The sequence below is a fragment of the Mustela putorius genome, unplaced genomic scaffold (assembly GCF_011764305.1).
Source record: "Mustela putorius furo isolate JIRA1106 unplaced genomic scaffold, ASM1176430v1.1 tig00000174_pilon_pilon_pilon, whole genome shotgun sequence".
NCBI classification, from domain to species: domain Eukaryota; kingdom Metazoa; phylum Chordata; class Mammalia; order Carnivora; family Mustelidae; genus Mustela; species Mustela putorius.
Window position 1 is genome coordinate 287,467 of NW_025421304.1, and position 25,198 is coordinate 312,664.

At 38.6% G+C, this 25,198-nt stretch overlaps 1 protein-coding gene across 5 annotated transcripts in view; it reads right to left on the reverse strand.

Moving 5' to 3' along the window:
- Nucleotides 1–1,904: 1,904 nt before the first annotated feature.
- ZNF573 (zinc finger protein 573) overlaps nt 1,905–25,198 on the reverse strand; it is a 30,801-nt gene continuing 7,507 nt past the window's right edge. The window contains exons 2-6 of one of the 5 annotated variants that reach the window (XM_013047687.2): nt 24,818–24,916; nt 21,288–21,376; nt 19,867–19,999; nt 18,726–18,824; nt 1,905–4,065 (exon numbers count right to left, since the gene is read on the reverse strand). In XM_013047687.2, the coding sequence (XP_012903141.2) occupies nt 2,363–4,065; nt 18,726–18,824; nt 19,867–19,999; nt 21,288–21,344 (1,992 nt within the window). In that variant the 5' untranslated portion in view covers nt 21,345–21,376; nt 24,818–24,916 and the 3' untranslated portion in view covers nt 1,905–2,362. Of the gene's footprint in view, nt 4,066–18,725; nt 18,825–19,866; nt 20,000–21,287; nt 21,377–24,817; nt 24,917–25,198 lie in introns of those variants that run through there. The other 4 variants (XM_013047689.2, XM_013047688.2, XM_045075899.1 and 1 more) reach the window with 4 other exon arrangements.

The window sequence follows — 25,198 nt, forward strand, 5'->3', positions numbered from 1 at the left end:
TTTCTGACACACACTCTCTCTGTACCAGCAGCAGCCAATGTGAGCGAGCCACCTGGACCCAATATTCCAGATGACTGAAATTTCATGAAAAACCCAGTCCAGAAGTACTCAGCCAAGTTACTCCTGAATTTCTGACCCACAGAATCTGTGAGAGCTGTTGTGATAAGCCATTAAGATTTGGGGAAATCTGTGACACAGCCATTGATTATTATGGAAGGCTTTTAGCCAGTCATTAAATTAACAAATTGTTTAAAAGATTTTATTTTACTTATTTGACACAGAGAGAGAGAGAGAGAGTACAAGCAGGGTGAGCAGCAGGGGGAGAGGGAGAAGTAGGCTCCCTACCGAGCAGGGAGCCAGATGTAGGATTCTATCCCAGGACCCTGGGATCATGACCTGAGCCAAAGGCTGATGCTTCACCAACTGAGCCACCCAAGGGCCCCTAAATTTAACAAATTTAATTGAAAGTTCCATGCACACCATAGGCATGAAAAATTTGAGATTCCCATCTTCTTTCTAATTTGTCATTATTTTCTAAAAATTAATTCCAGTATAGTCAACATACAGTGTTATATTAGCTTCAGATGTACAATATAGTGATTCAACAATTCTACACACGGCTCAGTATTCATCATGAAAAGTATTCTCTTAATCCCCTTTACCAATTTCACTAAGCCCACCCTCCCAACCCCTCAGAAGGGTAACCATCAGTTTGTTCTCTATAGTTAAGGGTCTGTTTGTTGTTGTTGTTGGTGGTGTTTTGGTTTGTCTATTTTTTCCTTTGTTCATTTGTTTTGTTTCTTAAATTCTACATGAGTGAAATCATATGGTATTTGTCTTTCTCTGACTTTTTTCACTTAGCATTATACCCTCTAGTTCTGTTTTTGCAAATGGCAAGATTTCATTCTTCTTTATCCATTCATCTATTTTTTTTAAAGATTTTGTTTATTTATTTGACAGAGATCACAAGTGAGCAGAGAGGCAGGTGGGCGGGGGGATGCAGGTTCCCCGCTGAGCTGAGAGCCCGATGCAGGGCTCGATCCCAGGACCCTGGGATCATGACCTGAGCTGAAGGCAGAGGTTTTAACCCACTCAGCCACCCAGGCGCCTCATCCATTCATTTGTTGATGGACATTTTGGCTGTTTCCATAACTTGGCCATTGTAAATAATGCTCCAATAAATATAGGGGTGCACACATGTTTTCAAATTAGTTTTTATATTCTTTGGGTAAATATCCAGTAATGGAATTACTGGGTCCTGTGATAATTCTATTTTTAAATTTTTTAGGAATCTCCATACTGTTTTCTTCAGTCGGTGCACTAGTTTGCATTCACATCAACAGTGGAAGAGGGTTCCTTTATCTCCATATCCTTGCCAACATTATTATTGATTTTAGCCATTCTGACAGGTGTGAGGTGATACCCCATTGTGGTTTTGATTTACATTTCCCCCATGATGAGTGATGTTAAGCAACTTTTTATGTGTCTGTTGGCCATCTTATGTCTTCTTTGGAGAATATTTGTTCATATCTTCTGCTCAATTTAATACTGGATTGTTTTTTTGTGTTGAGTTGTGTAAGCTTTTTATATTTTTGGACACTAACCCTTTATTGGATTTGTCGTTTGCAAATATATTCTCTAATTCTGTAGATTGCATTTTAGTTTTGCTAATTGTTTCCTTCATTATGCAGAAACTTTTTTTTTTTATGTTGTCCCAGTATTTTACTTTTGCTTTTGTTTCCCTTCCCTCTAGACCTATCTAGAAAAATGTTGCTATAGCTGATATCAGAGAAATTACTGCCTACATTCTCTTCTAGGATTTTTATGGCTTTGGGTCTCACATCTAGGTCTTTAATCCATTTTGAGTTTATTTTTAGTGTATGGTGTAAGAGAGTGGTCCCGTTTTCCCAACATCATTTGTTGAAGAGACTTTTCCCCGCTGTATATTTTTGCCTCCTCTGTTGAAGATTAATTAACCATCTAGTTGTGGATGTATTTCTGGGCTCTCTATTCTGTTCCACTGATCCTTGTGCCTATTTTTACACCAGTACAACACTGTTTTAATTACTACAGCTTTGTAGTAGATCTTGAAATCTGGGATCATGATACTTCCAGTTTTCATCTTCTTTTTCAAGATTGTTTGGCTATTCAGGGTTTAATTTGCTATTGTTCAGTCAAACATTCCATTAAAATGGGAGTGACACTGTAATCTTTAAAAAGTGATAAGAACTACATAATGGATTCTCTCATCTGGTGAAGACATAACTATAAAGACTAACATTCAGTAATTCCTCATCAGTGTGAACTGCCTGTTTAAAAGGTCTGGGCCATGCCTAATAGCATTATCACATTCCTTATGTTCTTAGAGCTTCAGATCTGTATGTATTCCCTGATGTGCTTTAAGGGCTGAACCATACCTGAAGGCTTTCCCACACTTCTTACACACGTAGGGCTTTTCACCAGTATGAATTCTCTCATGTTGAACAAGGTTTGAAGCGCGACTAAAGGCCTTCCCACATTCCTTACAGCTGTGGGGTTTCCCACCAGTATGAATTTTCTGATGTTGTGTAAGGTATCCATATGTTTTAAAGGACTTCCCACATTTCTTACATTCAAAGGGTTTCTTATCAGCGTGAACACTCTGATGTGCGGTAAGGTGCGAACTACGTCTAAAGGTCTTCCCACATTCCTTACATTTAAAAGGTTTCTTGTCAGTATGAATACTCTGGTGTAGGGTAAGGTTTCTATAGAAAGTAAAGGTTTTCCTACATATCATACACTCATAGGGTTTCACACCAGTATGGATTTTCTGATGTTGATTAAGATATCCATGCAAGCTAAAGGTCTTCCCACACTCTTTGCATTCATAGGGTTTCTCACCAGTATGAGTTTTCTGATGTTGCACAAGGTTTGAGGCAGTAGTATAGGCCTTCCCACATTCCTTACATTCAAAAAGCTTCTTACCATTATGAATACTCTGATGTCGAATAAGATTTCTATATAAAGTAAAGGTTTTTTTACACTGCTTACATTCAAAATGTTTCATACCAGTATGAATCTTCTGATGTTGATGAAGGTATCCATATAAGCTAAAGGCCTTTCCACATTCCTTACATTCAAAGCGCTTCTCACCAGTGTGAGTTTTCTGATGTTGAAAAAGCTTTGAGCCAGTAGTATAGGCCTTCCCACACTGCTTACATTCAAAAAGTTTCTCACCAGTGTGAATATGCTGATGTCGGGTAAGATTTCCATACAAGGTAAAGGTTTTCTTACATTCCTTACATTCATATGGTTTCCCAACTTTATGAATTCTCTGATGTAGAATAAGGTATGAGGCAGTGGTATAGCCCTTTCCACATTCTTTACAATCATATGGTTTTTTACCAGTATGAACACTCTGATGTATGGTAAGTTGATGACCTCTTTTAAAGGCCTTCCCACATTTCTCACATACGTAAAGTTTCCCATCAGTATGGATCTGCCCATGTTCAATGAGGTTTGAGCGCCTACTAAAAGCCTTCCCACATTCTTGACATTTATAGGGTTTCTCACCAGTATGAATTCTTTGATGAATTCTAAGGTATCCACCTTGACTAAAGGCCTTCCCACATTCCTGACATTCATAAGGCCTCCCTCCAGTGTGGATTCTCTCATGCTGAACAATGTGTGAGGCATAAATAAAGGCCTTCCCACAGTCCTTACATTCATAGGTTTCCTCGCCAGTATGAAATCTCTGATGTACAGTAAGTTGATAACCACTTTTAAAGTTCTTCCTGCATTTTGTACATTCATAAGGCTTCTTGCCAGTATGAAATCTCTGATGTAGGGTAAGTTGATAGCCACTACGAAAGTTCCGCCCACAGTCCTTGCATTCATAGGGTCTTCTGCCAATATGAAACCTGTGATGTAGAATAAATTGAGAGCCACTACTAAATTTCTTCTGACATTTCTTACATTTGTAGAATTTCTTGTTGTTATATGTGCTCTGATGTTGTGTAGAAGACATATCTTTTTCGTAAGTGGGCATTTCTACATAGCTGATTACCTCACAGTGTAAATCCAAATCTGAAACAAAAGAAGAAAACAAAAAAAATTGTACTTCTTATACTAGAGAACATAGAACTTCTATGAAAGAAATATGAACCAACACTCATAAGGACTTACCGAATAGTAAAATATAGTTATGAAAATTTTGAAAGGCCAAGGGTTCAGAGATGTATGTAAAGTTATGTGAGATAGTGAAGTTACTGAAATTTAGGTGTGGGCCAGAATCTTTGGCAAGCTTGTTATAAATCTGATATCCTGGTTCTGTCACAGACCAAGTTAGAATTAAGAGGGAAAAAAACCTTGGCATCTTTATTTTAAATATTTCTACCACTGATTGAAATGCAGATCAAAGGTTAAGAATTTATCCTCAGTTTCTCTAGTGTTTCTCTTTACTCTTGGAATGTCCAAACACTGACTCCTTTGCCCCTATCTCCTTTCACATTCTCTCTCTCTCTCCTTTTTAAGACTTCATTTATTTATTTGACAGAGAGCGGCAGCACAAGCAGGGCGAACAACAGAGGGAGAGGGAGAGGGAGAAAAAGGCTCCCCGCTGAGCAGGAAGCCTGATATGGGATTCAAAATCCCAGGACTCTGAGATCATGACCTGAGCTGAAGACAGACGCTTAACCATCTGAGCCACCCAGGTGGTCCCTTTCACATTCTCTCTTTCCAGCACTTAGGATATGGTACAACCTCTATCACTTGATGCTTTCCAAACACTGTTTTGTCTGACAAGACTCCTTGGACCTGGGCACTTTATAAGCTGATCCTTCTCATCCCTTAGAAGGGGGGCACCTGCTAACCCTAAAGATATCCATGTCTGTCTTTTTATGTTCTAGCACTTCATTCCTTCCACCACCCCTTTATTTCCAATATGATAACATTAGTTTCCTTATCTGATATTCTATTTACATTTCCCCAAATTTTCCCAAGAGCAGACACAATGCTTCCTTTCTTTCATCACTGAATTACAAGATTCTGACATATCACAGGTGCTAAATAATTGTTTTTACTTATCTTCAGTTGAGTTTTATTATTCCTTCTCCATTCTAAATATGTTAAATCTGTGTTGTTTTTATAACTTTTCACATCCTCTCTTCCTTTTTATTTTCAAGGCCAGCCATCCTTGTACTTCCCAGTATTTTGGTGCCTTTTCAGAAAATTTACATACATACTTGAATGAAGTAACACGTTCCTTATTTGGAGATGCTGGAGAGAATCAAGAGATGCTGGAGAGAATCAAGAAATTAAAATGTGAAGGAAAATCCTGGGATACCAGAGTGCCTGGGACTGTTAAAAGGAAATATCAGATATAAGCTGGAAGATGGCAATCCAGATTCAGGAAAAGACTCAGGAGTATCAGTGCAGAATGAGGGGGCATGAGTCAAGGGCAGAGTATGTGACTCAGTTGTGGGATGTGTGTAACAAGTGATAGGATACAGGGCACGGAGTATGCATGGTTTGAACTTTCCACGGGCACCAAAGCAGAGAGGTCTCAGGCTTTTTATCTGCTCGTCCCAAAGTGGGGCAGAGTGGTGGGGCTTGAAAGTTGCCAGCAGTCAAAAATCAAAACCAGTGGGGTTATGGACATTGGGGAGGGTATGTGCTATGGTGAGTGCTGTGAAGTGTGTAAACCTGGCGATTCACAGACCTGTACCCCTGGGGATAAAAATATATGTTTATAAAAAATAAAAAAAAATCAAAACCAGAATCAGTATCTTTATTATACTGAGGAAATAAACAGTGAAACTAGAGAAATATAACCAGACAAAAAATGAAATTAGTATATTTCAGAAGATACAATATCCAACCATAATGCCCAGAGAAAAGTTGTCACCTCAACACAAATAAAATAAACAACATATGAAAATGTTTAGAAAAAACATCAAAGGAAACCAAAGGAAAGCAGAAAATATAAAGATAAAAAACCCAGAATGTAGGGGCGCCTGGGTGGCTCAGTGGGTTGAAGCCTCTGCCTCCGGCTCAAGTCATGATCTCAGGGTCCTGGGATCGAGTCCCGCATCGGGCTCTCTGCTCAGCGGGGAGCCTGCTTCCTCCTCTCTCTCTCTCTGCCTGCCTCTCTGCCTGCTTGTGATCTCTCTCTGTTAAATAAATAAATAAAATCTTTAAAAAAAAAATCCAGAATGTAATGAGTTTAGAAAAAGAAAATCAACACATAAATTCAAAAAGGTATCTCTTGGGGGCACCTGGGTGGCTCAGTTGGTTAGTGTCCGACTCTTCATTTCGGCTCAGGTCATAGTCTTGAAGCTCAAGCCCTGCATGGGGCTCAGAGCCAAGTTTGGAGCCTGATTCTCTCTCCTGCTCCCTGTCCCCCCCCACCCCCCCCAACTCCACTCTGTAGGAAAACAAAACAAAACAAAAAAACCCAAAACAAAACAAACAAAAAGGTATCTCTCGGAGGGGAAAAAAATCAGTGTATGATGGTACACTTCCAAACTAATCAAGAAAAGAGGGGAGGAAAAAAAAAGATAAGAGGGGAGAACAAACAAAAAATTAAGGTATTATAAAAAAGTCAAAGACAAACATAGGAAAATATTGATCAAAAACAATCCTATAAAGGACAAAAGTCTGAAACAGGTTAATTTTCAGGAAATAGAAAAAATTGTCAAAAAGGCTAACAGCAATAAGTACCCTGATCATTTACTCTCTAAATATCTCTAAATATCTATTATTATAATCAGGGAATCCTTAAAGAAATGCTTAATTCCAAGAATGGAACAGGGAAAGATACAAGATAATTCTCACAAATGTTGGGCCAAACATGTAAGGAAAGTTTAAAAGATTTAAGGTTTCATTAAAAAAAAATGTGTTCCTAAGTATGAAGCTGTGTTTGGCCAACATTGTGAAAAGAAAAGCAGAAAAAAAATGATTATGTTGATTAAACATATTAAGTAAATGAAAATAGATAATGGAGGAATCAAACTGGTGAGACTAAGCGGAACGCCCAAAGAGGAAGTAAACAGCATTGGTTGCTAGCGAAGTTGTTCGTTTAGGTGCACAGCCTGATTCACTCCCTCCTGTACCCTGCTCGCTGATTGGTCATGTAAGCGTATATAAGTGTGTAGACTTGTGGAAATAAAGAGAGAGAAGATACATCTGAACTGGGGCTTCTTGTCGTCCTTGCGGGTCCAGGGCTATAAATGGCGCCAGCGCCCGGGAACTAAATAAAGGAGTCTTGCAAGGTAATCCGTAGAAAAGCGCGGAGTAAAGGTCCGCAGGTAAGCGGGGACATTAGCCACGTTCAAAAGTGGGAATTCCGCGGTAAAGTGGGGAGCAAAGGTCGACTGAAGTATATGCGTGTAAAAAGTTAATGTGCTAGTTAGTGTCTTTAACGTCCATGTCTGTTGTCTGTGTGTTCATAATGGGATCTGAAGTATCTAAAGTGCGGTTGGAAGTGTCTTTAAAAGACCTGCTGAAAGCCAATGGAACTCCACTAAAAGCAAAAACTGCTCGGGGCTTTCTGAATACAGTGGAAAAGGCGGCTCCATGGTTCCTAGATGAAGGCTTGCTAAACATACCTCAATGGGACCACCTGTGATCCAGGGTTTGGCCCCTGTGAAACCTATTAATGCCTCGGGGCCATATCAACCTTTTAAGTTGCCCAGGTGCACCAATAACAGGGTATGGCCACCGGAGTGGTCTGGATGTCAGAGTACATTGCGCTCAGTTTACATCAATGAAATGCATAGCTTTACATTCACTCCAAGCTTTCCTACTTATAAAAATAATATCTTTACAGGGTACAATTATTCCTTTCAAAATTCTAAGCAAGGCAATCCCTCCTCTCCCTTTGATGCATGGCAGGTCTGTAACTTGCTAGGAGCATGTACTGATATCTCAGCAGTGTCCATGTTAAATAGTGGCAAATTCCTCAACTGTTCTTATAAACAAAATGACTCTAGTACCTTTGAGACAACAGTTAATGTGTCTTGTCCCAATAATATTACTTATCAGCCCACTCCCATATGTGTCTGGCCACCGTTCCTTTTCCTCGTAACAAATGCTAGCGAGCTGAATGATACGTTGAATTGCACTAAGAATTGCTATCTTTCCCAGTGCTGGAATGTCACGGCCTTCAATCTGGCTGTGATTATGCATATCTCTACCCATGTTCCTATCCCAGTTTCCATTCCAGAGGACAAGTTACCGGTGGTGCTATCCAGAAAGAAGTGAGATTTTGGTATCACAGCTGCCATTGTGACAGCATTGGCTATATCTACAGCAGCTGCCACGGCAGCAGCAGTCTCGCTTGCTGCAACTATACCCACTGCGGAAGCTGTGAACACCCTTGCAGAAGGAACGGCGGCTGCCCTTCAAACATAGACTCAGATCAATACACATCTGCAAGCAGGAATCCTGATAGTCAACCAGAGAGTGGATTTGGTTCAAGAACAAGTGGACATATGGGGGGCCCTATTGGGACTGGGATGTATAGTATCCTTCCCGGCAATTTGTGTAACTCCCATAGCCTATACTAATATGAGTGACTTACAGAATCTCTCCCGACAGCTCTCCCAATACTTGCGGGGGAATTAGTCTGCAGAATTCCAAAACTATACTCAGCACCTGCTACTAGGCATAACAAGGATAAATAACACCAGAGTTGAGCTTGCAACCCTCCCAGAGATAATCAAAACATTGCAAGATGTGTTAACCTTTACGAAACAATGGGCTAGCGTAATTGGTCTGATGATAATCCTCGTAGTGGGCTTGATTCTGCTAGTAAGGAAACTGCAAATTTGGAGGCGACAGCAACATAGGCAACAGCAAGCCATGGTGCAGGCCTTGTTAGCCATCGAGGCTGGAACATCCCCCCAAGTGTGGCTAAGTATGCTGGATCGGTAGTCAACGACGGGTAAGATTAGTGGGGGAAATATACCAACCTAAGACAGGACGCAGATCATTGATATCTGCTGTCTGATGACAGGTAAGGATATTCCCCGCCACTGACAACCTAAGACAGGCACGATCCCTGCCATAAAAGAAAAAAGGGGGAGGTGTCGGAGGCAGGCCCCTGGCCAGGGCGGCTTCCGCCATTAAAAGATGGCGCCTGGCTAGTTGCCAGGTTAGGATTGCCTCAGTGAGACTAAGCGGAATGCCCAAAGAGGAAGTAAACAGCATTGGTTGCTAGCGAAGTTGTTCGTTTAGGTGCACAGCCTGATTCACTCCCTCCTGTACCCTGCTCGCTGATTGGTCATGTAAACGTATATAAGTGTGTAGACTTGTGGAAATAAAGAGAGAAGATACATCTGAACTGGGGCTTCTTGTCGTCCTTGCGGGTCGAGGGTGATAACCAGTGACGGCACACGGATATCACGTATCCCTCATGATGTGATGAAAAGGACATTTTACTTCTGTTGCAGTCTTTCTAAAAAACCCCTACCTCCAGTCTAATCATGAGAAAAACAACAGACCCAGACTGGGGGGTATTCTGAAAGATACCTAACAGTGTCTGTTAAGACAGTCAAATTCTGGAAAGACAAAGAAAACTTGAAAAGCTGTCACAAACCAGGAGAGACCGGGAGACGTGACAAATTAATACAATGTGCTACCTTGAATGGAAGGATCCTGGAACAGAAAAACAACATTAACAGAAAAACTGGTGAGATATACAAATGGAGCCTAGAGTTTGGTTAATACCAATGTCATTTTCTTAGTTCTGACGAATGCATCTTAATGATATAAGACGTTAACAATGGCAGAAATCAGGAGAAGTATAGACAGGAAATCTCTCTACTATCTTAGCAGTTTTCCATAAATCTAGAATCAACCTAAAATAAAGTTTACCAAAAAAATTACACACCACCTCTGGGCAAAATGCTTAATCTAATGCTAATGATAAGAGGAAAACTTCAAACCCAGAACGCAGACATTCCGTAAGAAAACTAACCTGGACACTACAAAGTAACCAAACTTAAAGTGGAAAAAAAAAAAAAAAGGTAGAATAACAGTAAGATAAAAAGCCTAACACCCAAATGCAGTATAGTGTATGAATCTGGAATGAATTATGGAAATAAATTTTATGAATGGTATATTTGGAAAAAAGCTAAAAAATTTAAATATGGACTCTATATTAGATGGCAAGGCTGAATTGCTAATGATAGTCGCAGTGTGACTATATAGAAGAAAGACTTTATTCTTAGGAGAGGCACAAAGAACTGTTTGAGAGGTGAAATGTAATGATTAACTGCTACTTACCACCAAATAAGCCAAGAAGAAAGGTGCATATATAGAGAGAAAAAGGCAAAATGTTAATAACCAAAGTTAAATCTAGAAGTGTAATTAGCTACATATATATTTTTAATATTGGCACTTGGCTTAATAATTTTTAAAAACAAAACGTTGGGAGAAAAAATAGTTTAAGGTAGTATTTTCTAAATTTTCATATAGAAATTACTTTGAACCAAATTAAAACATCTGCATTCATTTACATATAATGTAGTTAAAGTAGAAAAAATTATATAACAGATTTAAATACATATGAGAAAGAAAACCTGAACATTGATGATCTAAACATTTATTGTAGAAGTTAGAAAAAGAACAAAATGAAAATAAATTAGAAAGATAAAAGTACTTTTACAAAATAGTGCCCACAAATAACACGGAAGATCCATAATACCACATTTTATTTTAAAGCAATGTTACTAATGTGATTCTCTCAAAACTAATAAAGGAAAAGGAGATGGCAACAATATCCAATGCAGGAATGCCAACTAACAGGGACATCGCTTATGGGCCATCCACATCTCACAAATGCAGTAAAATGACATCATGAAACAGCCTTTTTATGTTAATAACCTGGATGAAACACAAAATCAATAGACAGAAAACTTCAATAATTCTAGCATTACATAATCTGAGTAAGTTTTACTTTTTGACAAAAACCTTCGTCTTTAAAGTAATCTCTACCCCCAATGTGGGGCTCAAATCCATTACCCTGAGATCAAGAGTCACATGCTCTACTCACTGAGCCAGCGAGGAACCCCAATCCAAGTAAATTTTAAAAATCATCTTCAGGGGCACCTGTGTGGCTTAGTCGGTTAAACGTCTGACTTCAGCTCAGCTCATGATCTTGGGGTCCTGGGAATGAGCCCCACATTGGGCTCCCCACTCAAGGCGGAGTCTGCTTGTACCTCTACCCTTGCCCCTGCTTGTGCTTTCTCTCTCTCAAATCAATAAAATCTTTTTTTAAAAAAGTGACTCTTGATTTCGGCTCAGGTCATGATCTCAGGGTTGTGAGACTGAGCTTTGTATAGGGCCCCTACCCTTCTCTGTCAAAAACAAACAAAAACAACAAACAAACACTAACTACAATGGTAGCTGAAGGCCTAGATGGTTTTTCTGGCATATTTCTTCAAACATTCCAAAAGGGGGTAGAAAGCACACATTCCCCTCAGCACATTCATAAAGTGAATGTAATTGTTCTATCCAACCTTAAAAAGGATAATAAAAAAACGAAGATTACAGGCTAATTTCATCATGAAACCTGAAGAAAAAAATGTTTTAAAGATTTTTTTTAAAGATTTTATTTACTTATTTGACAGTGAGAGAGAGCACAAGCAGGGGCAATGGCAGGCAGAGGGAGAGGAAGAAGCAGACTCCCCGCTGAGAAGGGAGCTGGACATGGGGTTCGATCCCAGAGTCTTGGGCTGAGCTGACCTGAGCCGAAGGCAGATACTTAATCAGCTGAGGCACTCCAAAACCCAAGTAAAATATAAAAATTCCAACCTAACAATACTGAAAGGGGATAATGTATCAACACACCATAACCGGAACTAGACTCCAGAATTCAGTCAGTCAAACAGAATTCAACCCAGTAACAGAACAATGGAGAAAAAAAATCATATGATTATGTCAATAAATGCAGAAAGAATAATTCCTGAGAAAAATTTTAGCAGTTATGTAAAATAGAACTGCCTCTCTGTGAAAAATATTTATATAGACTTTAGAAAACACACTTCAAAAAAAAAGATTTTATTTATTTGAGAGACAGCAAGAGCAAGCAGGAGGAGGGAGAGGGACCAGCAGACTCTGCACTGAGTGCTGAGCCCGACGGGGGGCTGGATCTCAGGACCTCAAGACCATGAGCTGAAATCCAGAGTCTGACACTCAACAGGCTGCACCACCCAGGTGCCCCCAAAACACACCCTTGGGGAACACGGCTGGCTTGGTTAGTTGAAAGATCATGCAACTCTTTTTTTCTTAGATTTTATTTGTTTATTTGACAGAGAGAGGGATCACAAGTAGACAGAGAAGCAGGCAGAGAGAGAGGGAGAAGCAGGCTCCCCGCTGAGCAGAGAGCCCGATGTGGGGCTCGATCCCAGGATCCTGAGACCACGACCTGAGCGGAAGGCAGAGGCTTAACCCACTGAGCCACCCAGGCACCCCAGATCATGCAACTCTTAATTCTGGTTCATGAGTTTGAGCCCCACACTGGGTGTAGAGATTATATACATACATACATACTACATACATAAACTTTTTAAAAAATTTAAAAACATACTCTTATTTGAGTGGAGATATCCTTATTCTTAGGAGACATATGCTCAATGATTCACAGGTACAGTCATGATACCTAAAACATGCATTCCAATACCTCCATAAACATAGTACAGAGAGAAATAAAAATAGATATGGCAAAATCTTATCAGTTGGTGATCTATATAAATATCCTTTTCATTGTGAGGCTCTTTCAATAGTAATGAATTTTTTTTTTTTTTTTTTTTTTTTTAAAGTAGGCTCCATGTCCAACATGGGCTTGAACTCATGACCCTGAGATCAAGAGTTTTGTGCTCTACCAACAGAGACAGCCAGGTTCTCCTAATTTTACTTTTTTTTTTAAGATTTAATTTACTTATTTGACAGTGAGAGAGATCACAAATAGACAGAGATGCAGGCAGAGAGAGAAAGGGATGCAGGCGCCCTGCCGAGCAGAGAGCCCGATGCGGGGGCTCGATCCCAGGACCCTGAGATCATGACCTGAGCTGAAGGCAGAGGCTTAACCCATTGGGCCACCCAGGCACACCCTAATTTTAGAGCAAGAAGAACCAACTGCCTTTATTGGACGAGTGTCCTGGGGTTTTTAATTTTAGTCTTTTTCTTATAGATATAAGGAACTTTTGGTATCTTGCCTTTAAGATATGCTAGGATGTGGATTTTGCCTAGATTCACTATATTTTCATTCCTTTGTTCTTTTTGGAGGAAATATTGGGAGACAAGTCACAGAAGGTCATAACTGCTTTTACCCATAGAGCTAATAGTGCTCCAAAAGCTGTTCTAGGTCATTGAAAACGAAGGAAAACTTTCTAATTCTCTTGTAATTTTTATGAAAAAATTTTAAAATAAAACCTGATATGAGACATTTAAAGAAAATATGGGCCCAAATCACTTACAAATGTCAAGAGAAAACATATAAAATATTAGCAGAGAAGAATCCAAGCAAACAGGAGCTCAGGGATACTTCCACAACACAAAACACACACACACACACACACACACCCTTAGTTCTAAAGCTGGTTTATTACATGGGGAAACACTCCAGACATTTCTGCCGAGATCAAGAACAAATCAAGGAACCTGACTGTCCCTGCAACTATTCAAGACTGTAGTAAAGATATCAGCCATTCAATTAGACAAGATAAATCAAAGGTAAGAAGGAGGTAAAGAAGAAATAAAATTACCCGAAAAAAGGAAATAAAATTATCACTATATCACAGATGACATAGTAGTATACCAGGATATAAAGTCAACTTACTAAAATCAAGGGTACCAATCTAAAACCAAAATTAAGAAAGAAATGCCATCTACAATTGTATTAAAAGGAATAAAATATGTAGGAATAAACTGAACAAAAGAAGCCTGAGATCTATACACTGACAACTTCAAAATATTGTGAAAAGAAATTAAATACCTAAATAACAGGCGAGACCTCTCAGGTTCATGAAAGGCAATGCTGTTAAGATTATTATGTTTCACAGACTGATCAACAGATGCAATGCGATCCATATCAAAATGGCAACTGCTTTTGTTGCTGAAAATGACAAGCTGATCATTATGGAAATAGAGGAGACTCCAAAAGGCCAAAATGATCTTGAAAAAAAAAGAGAAAAGAACAAAGTAACAGTACTCACACTTCCTGATTTCAAAACTTACTACTATGCTACAATAAATCAAGACAGTGTAGTGCTGGCATAAAGACAGATATATAGATCAATGGAATAGAATTCAGATAATAAAATCTCCATTTATGATCAATTCCTTACTGAAAAGGGAGCCAACAAAATTCAGTGAAGTCTTTTTAGCAACAATGAAGGAATAAGTGGATATTCATGTACAAAAGAATGAAGTTGGAACTTGGCACCCTACAGCACATATGAAAATTAACTCAAAATGGATCAAAGGCCTAAATTTCAGAGCTAAAACTGGGAACTTCTTAGAAAAATACATAGTGGTAACTTTTTGAGACCTTGGATTATACAATGATTTCCTAAGTTTGATACCAAAATCAAAGCAAAAATAATAATGGAATAGAATGTTACTCAGCCACAATAAAAGAATGAAGTTGATATTACATTGATGAATCTCAAAAGCATAAGAAACCATTCACACAAGTCTTCATGTGTATGATTCCATGTATATAAAATACTCCTGATAGTCAAATCTACAGACAGAAAGCAGACTATGAGACTAGGGTAGACTATGAGAGTAGGGTGTACAGAGTGACTACTAATGGGTATCAGATTTCTTTTTGGGGTGATGGAATTACATACTGGTGATGGCTGCACAAAATTGTGATTATATTAAAACCCTGACTTGTTCACTTTATTTTTTTAAAGATTTATGTATGTATGTATGTATGTATGTATGTATGTATTTATTTATATGAGAAGGAGAGAAAAAGAAAGAGAGAGTGCCCATGAGCAGGGGGAAGGGCAGAGGGAAAGAATCTCAAGCAGACTCCCTACTGTGTGGAGCCCCATGCAGGGCTCAATTTCATTATGCTGAGATCATAACTTGAGCCAGTATCAAGAGTTGGACAGATGCTCAACCGACTAAGCCACCCAGGTGCCCCGGACTTGTTCAATTTTAAAAAATGATTTTATGTTATATAAGTTATATACCAATAAACCTGTTGAAAAAATTAAGAGTCTTCTTATTGTAAGACCATAACTAGGTAAAGGACAAAACAGTAGATAAAATGTGATTTATGACAGTAAGAACAAGATTAAATTTTTTTTTAAAGATTTTATTTATTTATTTGACACAGAGAGATCACAAGTAGACAGAGAGGCAGGAAGAGAGAGAGGAGGAAGCAGGCTCCTTGATGAGCAGAGAGCACGATGTGGGGCTTGATCCCAGGACCGTGAGATCATGACCTGAGCTGAAGGTAGAAGCTTAACCCACTGAGCCACCCAGGCGCCCCAAGATTAAATATTTAGGAAAAAAAAATTAAGAAATATGTAAAACCCATTTCAGAAAAATTTTAAACACTCCTAAAAGACACACAAGTAGCCTCCAACACATGGAGAAACAACCCCTCTTCTTGGATAGGAAGACTTAACGTTATAAATTAAGAGACTTAACAGCTATAAATTAAGAACTTAAGAGTTCTTCTTAAATTAATTTGTAAATGTAATGCCATTCAAATAAGATACCAATAAGCATTCCATGGAGTTAGAAAAATTAATAATCAATAATCAAGTTCACATGGAAAAACAAACATTGAAAAATTAGAAAAGAAAAATACTGAAAATCTAAAAGGGGGGACAGGACTAGCCATAACATACATTGAAAATGTGCTACAATGTAACCATAATAAAAGCAATGTGTTAGTTTATGGATGGATATAGAAATAAAACAGTAGAACAGTACAGAAAGCCCAGAAATAGAACCAAGAATATACGGAAATTTATTATATGATGAAGATAGCATTTCAAATGAAGGGAGGAAAGATGGATGTTTAAATTAATGGTGTTGGGACAACTGGGATAGCCATGTGGGAGAAGATTTCATTAGATCCATACCTTTATATACAAGAACAAACTCCAAATGGATTAGGGATTTAAATGTAAAAAATAAAATCTTTCACGTGATGGAAGAAAAGATGTATATTTATCTTTAACCTTGTGATAGCTTCTAACCAAGACACAAAATTCAGAGATAATAAGAGTGATGAATTTGATTATATTAAAAAATAAATAAACTGCCATAATCAAAGTAACAACAACAAAAAAGAACAATTGAGAAACTGGGAGAAAATATTTGCAACATACACTTCAGACAAATGGCTAGTACTCCTAATATGTAAAAAATACCCTTAAAAATTGAAGGACAAATGATAAAAAGCCAAATAGAAAAATGGGGGAGAGATACAACCCCCAAAACTCATGAAATAGAAAGGAATGGCTGTTAAACATATGAAAAAATTTTTCACTCACTCATAAAGAAAATGCAAATTGAAACGGGATACCACTTCTCACCTATTAGATTTGTAAAAAATTACAAGTATAATAATACATTTAGTTGTTGAGTTTTTATTGAAGAGTATTTATTTTTTTTAAATATTTTATTTATTTATTTGACAGAAAGAGAGAGAGCGTACAGCAGAGGGAGAGGGAAGCTGACTCCCCGCTGAGCAAGGAGTCTAATGTGGACTCAACTACAGGACACTGGGATCATGACCTGAGCTGAAGACAGAGGCTTAACTGACTCAGCCACCCCGGTGTCCCTATTTTTAAAGATTTTATTTATTTATTTGACAGAGAGAGAGAGATTGAAACCACAAGCAGGGGGGAGTGGCAAAGGGAAAGGGAGAGCAGGGAGCCTGACACAGGGCTTGATCCCAGGACCCTGAACCAAAGACAGATGCTTAACAAACTGAGCCGCCCAGGTGTCCCCCAAGCCTCAAAATTCTTACCTAATTTCCATGAATTTTCCCCTGTTGTATCCTGCTCTTCACCCAATCCTAATCACATTGAAAGACAGGCCTTAAACCAAACTTTCAATTGTCAATAACATCAATCCTGGCATTTCTCCCTTTGAGACACTACCAAAGCTAACTAGCTAGCTATTTATTTATCTATTTATTTATTTATTTTAAAGATTTTATTTACTTACTTGACAGAGATCACAAGTAGGCAGAGAGACAGGCTCCCCGCCAAGCAGAGAACCCAATGCAGGGCTCGATCCCAGGACCCGAGACCATGATCTGAGCTGAAGACAGAGGCTTTAACCACTGAGCCACCCAGGCACTCTTATTTATTTTTTTAAAAAGATTTTATTTATTTATTTGACAGAGAGATCACAAGTAGGCAGATAGGCAGGCAAAGAGACAGAGGGGGAAGCAGGCTGCCCGCTGAGCAGTGCGCCGGACATGGCGCTCAATTCCAGGACCCTGAGATCATGACCTGAGCCAAAGGTAGAGGCTTAACCCACTGAACCACCCAGGTGCCCCTCTACCGAAGCTATTTAGAGGCAGTGTTGTCCTTTACCACAGTAAGCAATAAGCTTGGTTCTGTTTTTATGTTGAAAGCCAGCAATCAATACTGCCAACACATTATGTATAGAAGACTGTTGAAGAAGTTGTCTTGCCAAAATACATATTTTAAATATATCTCATATATTTAAATTCTATATATTTAAATATATATATATATATTTTTAAATAATACTTTCTCTCTTTCTTTTTTTAAAAAGATTTTATTTATTTATTTGACAGATGGAGATCACGAGTAGGCAAAGAGGCAGGCAGAGAGAGGGGGGAAGCAGGCTCCCTGCTGAGCAGAGAGCCAGACGTGGGGCTCATCCCAGGAACCTGGGATCATGACCTGAGCTGAAGGCAGAGGCTTTAACCCACGGAGTCACCCAGGCACCCCTTATATATATTTAAATATTTTATAATATATATAATTATATATAGACAATCTAAATCTCATTACTTTTTTTTTTTAAGATTTTGTTTGTTTGTTTAAGATTTTATTTGTTTATTTGATAGAGACATAGCAAGAGTGGGAACACAAACAGCGGGAGCAGGAGATGGAGAAGCAGGTTTCCCGCTGAATAGGGAGCCTGATGCAGGTCTGGATGCGGGGCTTGATGTCAGGCTCCATCCCAGGACCCTGGGATCATGACCTCAGCCAAAGGTAAACGCTTATGACTGAGCCACCCAGGCGCCCCTCTCATTATGCTTCTTGATCCCACTACTTATTTAGAGGATACAGAGAGGTCAGAGAACATGTTTAAGTAAATTTCAAAATGGCATCAGCAAAACAAAATGGAAGATGTTCCTTCAGCAAGTAAATGGTTAGGGACAAAAGATATGGAGAAGAAACTTAGAGATTAAAGATTTTAAAAGCACATAGAGAAATTGGAGGGAGAAAAGAGGGAAGGAACTGATCGCCATTAAAATCAGAAGAGTAAGTTACACTTAGCAGGGAGAGAAGATTGTGACTGGATGTGGACAGGTGAAGGGCTTCAATGTGGACTAGAAAAGCTTTCCTCATTTGGAAAGACTTGCTGAAAGGTATAAAAGAAACTTTTGTACTATTATTACAGTCTTTCTGTGACTTGAAATACCACAGGGATGTAATCCTCCCTCTTAACCACACAGGCTGCTACCAGCCCTGATGGTTTTCCTTCGCCTTTCTTCCCCTCCTTACCTGTGTACTGTCTTTGTGTTTCTTCCCTCAAAATCATACAGGGCTCTTTTCCTTGCTCCAATAAGTCAACCACATCAGGCTTAGAAACAGAATGTCCTGCTTACAAGAAAAAAAAAAAAAAAAGCCACATGGTACAGAAATGAAAGCAGAACTCACAAAATCTTTAGCTTTACTTAAATTTATAATGAAATCAAGGTTGTTACTGCTACAGACTTCAGATAATAGAAGGATGAGATGATTAAAGAAACAACGTTGGTATGATAAAATCTTATTTTAATTTAAACTCATATAGATTCTTCTTAAGAGAAAATTGAACAAAGTGATTGAAAAGGTTAACAATGTTTGAGGATACTCATTGGAGCTAAGGGCCTATGCACCAATTCTTTCTCCTCTAATATCTACCAACCTTGTGACTTTGAGGAACTCATTTCAACACACTCTTCCCCAGTGTTGGCAAGTAAAATGGGTGTGATACTACTATTATTGCATGGTTGTTTGATGATTAAATTTGTCTGCATGTATACATATTCCCCCTCCAGTATGAGTGTCATAATTGGGAAATAATGCCAATTATAATAATATTATTTCCTTAAGAAAAATTCACTTATAAAATATTCATTCAATTACAGATGTATGCCATGAATTGTAACTTTCAGCCGTAAATCATACAAAATTGGTTGTAGGAAATGAAATGTGTACTCTTCAGTTTTAAATGAATACTGTTTATCCAGTCCACCACTACAGAAGCTACAGAGCTCTTCTCATAGCTATAGTCAATCGCAAGTCTACGCCTAATTATTGCCCTGTAAGTGGATCAGAGGATGACACAGCAAATCAGCCTGAACACAATGGTAAGCCAGGCTTCCTGGACAAAAGCTATATATGGAATAAATATAAGGAATTCTTGTCCAGCCCCATAGGAAGAAAGGAAGGGCCAGAGGGAGATGTAAGTATCACTAAAAGAGGAAATGACCATGGTTGGTGGCAGAGGCCCTGACAAACAGACAGACCTCAAACCTTCCTCTGGGAACAAGAAAAAGAAATTCAGCTTACATCTTGAAAGACAGCTTTGAAATTCCCTGTGTTGAAAGTCAACATAACACAGAGCACATTCTAAATTTCTCGTGTCAAACAAACTTACCCAATGAGACCAAGTTTCTATAGTTCTCCAACATCACATCCCTGTACAAGTCCCTCTGAATAGGGTCCAGGTACTCCCACTCTTGCCGAGAGAAGTCTATGGCCACATCCCTGAATGTCACTAATTCCTGAAACTGCAAACCCATGTAGTATGAAATTGAAAACACACTTTTGAGATGGTAAAGACAGGAGATTATAGGAGTGAATTAAAGAAAGGGAGTGATATAGTACAAGTGGGCTAGAAAATCAAAGCCCATTGTCCACATATTCCTGAAGAATCCTATTACTACAGACAAATCTTTATAGGTTGTGGGCTATCACAAAAACTCAGACCTACTGGGGAATGGATGAAATTAAAGATTTTTTTCCCCCATTCAATAAAGTATAATGCACAATCATATAATCAGCCAGTTGCATGATGTATGGATTTTCAAAAACTGTGAGGTTCTAAATTATTTCCCCTTCAGAGTTAAACAAAGATGGGATTTCCCTCCCATATTAAATATAAAAAGTTCTGTATTAAGTAAAAGCTTTTGAAAAAAGTCTGACAGTTCTATAAGCACTGAGTTCATCCTTTGCCAGGACTTATCATAAGCATTTTTCTTTGTTTTTGACAGATAAATTTTGGCTGTGTCACAATCCATTTTATTATAGAAATCTCAGACTTAATACATTCCTGACATGGATATACTTCGGTTAAACAAAATTTCAAAGGTTTTCATCTATTCTGGAAATCAACACATTTGCACTCCTTTGGATAATATTCTCATTCATAATCATCTTTCATCAGTTACTCAACATTTTTCTAACTGTATACTGATGAAGATGAGCCGTAATCAAAGAGATGTCACCCAAATTCAACAGATCACATTCAACCACAAAATAGATATATTTGTCTCTCAATAATTCCTTAGCAAGATGCATGACACAAATGTTTCCAATCATTTTACAATGCTCAAGAACATGAGATACCATCACATACCAAAACTGAGACCAACTGATACCAATATCCATATCTCATCTGCCTAGGAAATTCAGGTCTGTGGAGAATTTGAAAGTCTACCTGTGGTAATTAAATGGGATCAACACCTCTAATTCATCAAACCAGAGACCTATAAAGGAAATTCAAATATTTCCTTCATGGGATTTCACTCCTTTACTGGTCCATCATAGCCTTTGATTGAAGAATAAGCATAGAAGTGGACTGAGTAAATTGGATAATAAATACAAAAACTGGACAACAAACATTCATTGGGAGGAAATTGAGCTATTTGCTATCTTTTTTTTTTTTAATTTTAGGACAAACTGTAGAGCAGATAAGTGAATGAGACCCTTTTAAGTAGGAAGCTTTGGCTTAACTAATCAAAAACCCACACAGACTAAAATCATAATATTGCAAGAAGACAGAAATAACCAACTTACACAGGTCATGGTTTTAGAAATGTCAGACCTGATCAGTGCTCCTTGGTGTTCCTCCATTGAAAAATATTCAAATTCCAGAAAATCCAGAGCTGAGAGAAGAAAAAAAGTTTTAGTGTTCCCGATATGACTTAATTCAATAAAATGTTTTTGTTCCCCCATTCTTCTAAAATTAGCCCCCACTACTGTACACACAATTTAGGGAAAAATAGAAGATGATCTAAGGTCTCTCCCAAGTCCCAGGTCACCAGACTACACAAAGTCCCAGACTACACAAAGGTGGTTGTAAAGTCATTTCTGGCATTGAAGCCAGACCCAAATACAGGAGCAGGAGACCGACTGGACAAGATCCCATGTTGGGAAAGCTTATTTAGTCCTGAGGTTGAGCTGCTCAGTCTTTCCATGGGTGGATTCACCTGCCTTCACTGCCACCTTCCAAGGCTGATAGAGGCCTCATCATCCAAACCAGAGGTGCTTTTTAGGGCCTCAGGGTCCACTGAAGTTGGTCAATATATGGGAAATGAACACAAAGAAGGAACTGTCTAGGCCTACATTCTCTGTTTTGAGTCCAGCCAAGCTGACTACATAAATACTAAATATTCAGGCAATAGAATACAAAACAGCCATTAAATGCTAAATAGGAAAACATATTTAAGGACAAGGAAAATATTACAGATACACTATTGACAGAAAAATAAGATAAAAAAACAGGAGTACAACATGATTAGATCATTAAAAGAGGAGGGGAGCATATTAAGGGACAGGGAATAGGATTTCCATTGAAAGGGTTGGTAATTTATCCATTTTATTACATTATTCAGCCTATGTTACTATCACTTTGTTTAATAGGTGTAATCTTGGTTTTCTTTTTGTTTTAAATATACTTCATAATTATTTTAACAGTGGCCATACATTAACTTAAAAAGCTATACATATACTTATGTATGTGTTAGAAGCTATTATCCAAGAAGTAGAGACTTCACTTAATTTAATTTTTTTAAAGATTTTATTTATTTATTTGACAGACAGAGATCACAAGTAGGCAGAGAGGCAGGCAGAGAGAGAGGGAGGAAGCAGGCTCCCTGCTGAGCAGAGAGCCTGATGCGGGGCTCGATCCCAGGACCCTGAGATCATGACCTGAGCCGAAGGCAGAGGCTTAACCCACTGAGCCACCCAGGTGCCCCTAATTTTTTAAAAAGATTTTATTTATTTATTAGACAGAGAGAGAGAGAGCACAAGTAGAGTGGTAGACAGAGGGAGAGGGACAAGCAGGCTCTCCGCTGAGCAGAGAGCCCAATATAGAACTTAATCCCAGGACCCTGGGATCATAACCTGAGCCAAACGCAGATGCTTAACCAACTGAGCCACCCAGGTGCCTCAAAACTTCATTTAATTTTAAAACACTCTCTTCTTAAGCTTGGAGAAAAGCTCTGAGTACTCTAAAATCTTCTTGACCCCAGGGAGGTTTTTTTCCTTGACATTTAGCCACAATGTCTTCCAGACAACTGCCCAATCAACTCACTATATAGTCTCACTTTGCATCCAAACATCAGTTGAGAAAAAAGAATCAGAAGGCAAAAGCTTACACAATAAATCCCACTTATCTCCAGAGAGATTCCATGGGCTCAGTATAACTTGTTCAAACTCTATAGTAATGGCCAGAATCCAACCAATGCCACTTTCCTATGAATTCCCAAAGTAGGTCACCTGACTCTCTTTAGTGGTCTTCACTATACACTGATTTATACTTAACTTCTATTCATAGTTTATATCCTGCTGGATTATTGGCATTTAAAAGTAACAGCTAAAGGGGCACCCAGGTGGCTTAGTAGATTAAGTGTCTGACTCTAAATTTCAGGTCAGGTCATGATCTCCAGGTCAGGAGATTGAACTCTGTCTGTCACAGGCTCTGTGCTGAGTGTGAAGCCTGCTTAAGATTCTCTCTCTTTCTATGTGTCCCCCCACTCTCGCCCCCACTCAGTACATTCACTCTCTTTAAAAAAAAAAAAAAAAAGAGGAGGGGAGCACCTGGGTGGCTCAGTCAGTTAAGCAGTTGCCTTCGGCTCGGGTCGTGATCCCAGGGTCCTGGGATCGAGCCCCGTATCGGGCTCTTTACTCAGCAGGGAGCCTGCTTCCTCCTCTCTCTCTGCCCTCTCTGCCTGCCGCTCTGCCTACTTGTGTTCTCTGTCTCTCTGTCAAATAAATAAATAAAATCTTTAAAAAAAAAAAAAAGAAAAAGAAGGGATAAATACATTTGATTATTTAATCAACCCAAATTCTAATATCACAGGGTCAGAAGACAATATTGCATGTCCTTAAAATGTGTGATTTCTGGGCGCCTGGGTGGCTCAGTGGGTTAAGCCGCTGCCTTCGGCTCAGGTCATGATCTCAGGGTCCTGGGATCGAGTCCCGCATCGGGCTTTCTGCTCAGCAGGGAGCCTGCTTCCCTCTCTCTCTCTCTCTGCCTGCTTCTCCATCTACTTGTGATTTCTCTCTGTCAAATAAATAAATAAAATCTTAAAAAAAAAAATGTGTGATTTCTTATATGAAAGCCCACTATTAAAAATTTACCCTAAGGAAATAAAAATAGAGGTACCCAAGTTATATGCAGAAGAATGTTTTTCAGAGAATTTTTTATAACAAAAAACTGAAAAAATTGTAACAGTAGTCAACATGTTAAAAAAAAAAATTATGTTGGGGGTACCTGGGTGGTTTAGTCTGTTAAAAAGCAGATTCTTGATTTCCACTCAGGTCATGATCTCATATATTTGCAAGTTCTAAATCACATGTCTATTCAATTTTAAAGGCCTCACAAAGCATTAATCTCAACCTACACTAAGAAAGAGACCATTTATTACCAGGTTTTATCACCTGTACCTAGAAAACTCCCTCCTATGCAAATGTCAGAATCTTTCCACGTTTGGCCAAATGGGATCCTCATCTCTAATTCAACAGCTACAATCCTGACAAGGGAAGCTCAAATCATTTCTTTTTTTTTTTTTTAAGATTTTAAAAAAAATTTTTGAAATTTTTATTTAATTTTTTAAAAATTTATTTGACAGACAGAGATCACAAGTAGGCAGAGAGGCAGGCAGAGAGAGAGAGAGAGGAGGAAGCAGGCTCCCTGCTGAGCAGAGAGCCGGATGCGGGGCTAGATCCCAGGATCATGACCTGAGCCCAAGGCAGAGGCTTAACCCACTGAGCCACCCAGGCGCCCCTCAAATCACTTCTTTACAGGACTTTATTTTTTTCATTCTTCCATCCCTGCTTTTAAAATATGTTGGGCTCATAAGAGATAATGAATATTCTAGCCAGTATATACATAAATCAAATAAAGGTTGGAAAAGATTGGTCACAGAAGGAGAACACGAGGTCATCTGCAACAATTGTTCACTGGTATAGAGAACCAATAATTGATTGGGATGTTTTCTGGTAGGAAGTTTCCAGATAATTAATGAAAACATTTATATTACAGGAATGAAATGAAATGTAATGAAAACATTTATTTCAATAAGAAGGGAACACCATCTTACATTATGTCACAGTTTGACAGCTGCAAGAACTGATGAAAAAACTGATGAAAAAAGTCCTCCTTGGGGTTTCTCTACTGGAGAAAAATAGAGTATCCAAAACTGGGAAAGAAAAAGAGACCCATGAGAGCAAGCATGCTTTAGTATTACTACAAAGGAAATTAAATGTTTTGCTTCTACATTCCATTTTACTTTATAACTCCGACCATACAAACGCACCTAATTGCAAAAGATTAGAAGGATTTTAGATAAATTGAAACTCTTCCCCTAATCCCCAGGAAATGCAGATACTTCAACAGACAATTTTCTGGCCAGTCCTTCCTTTTGGGGAAGCTGCTTGCACCGGAGACTGGGCTGTTCCTCCTCCCTTCATCCACAGCTTTC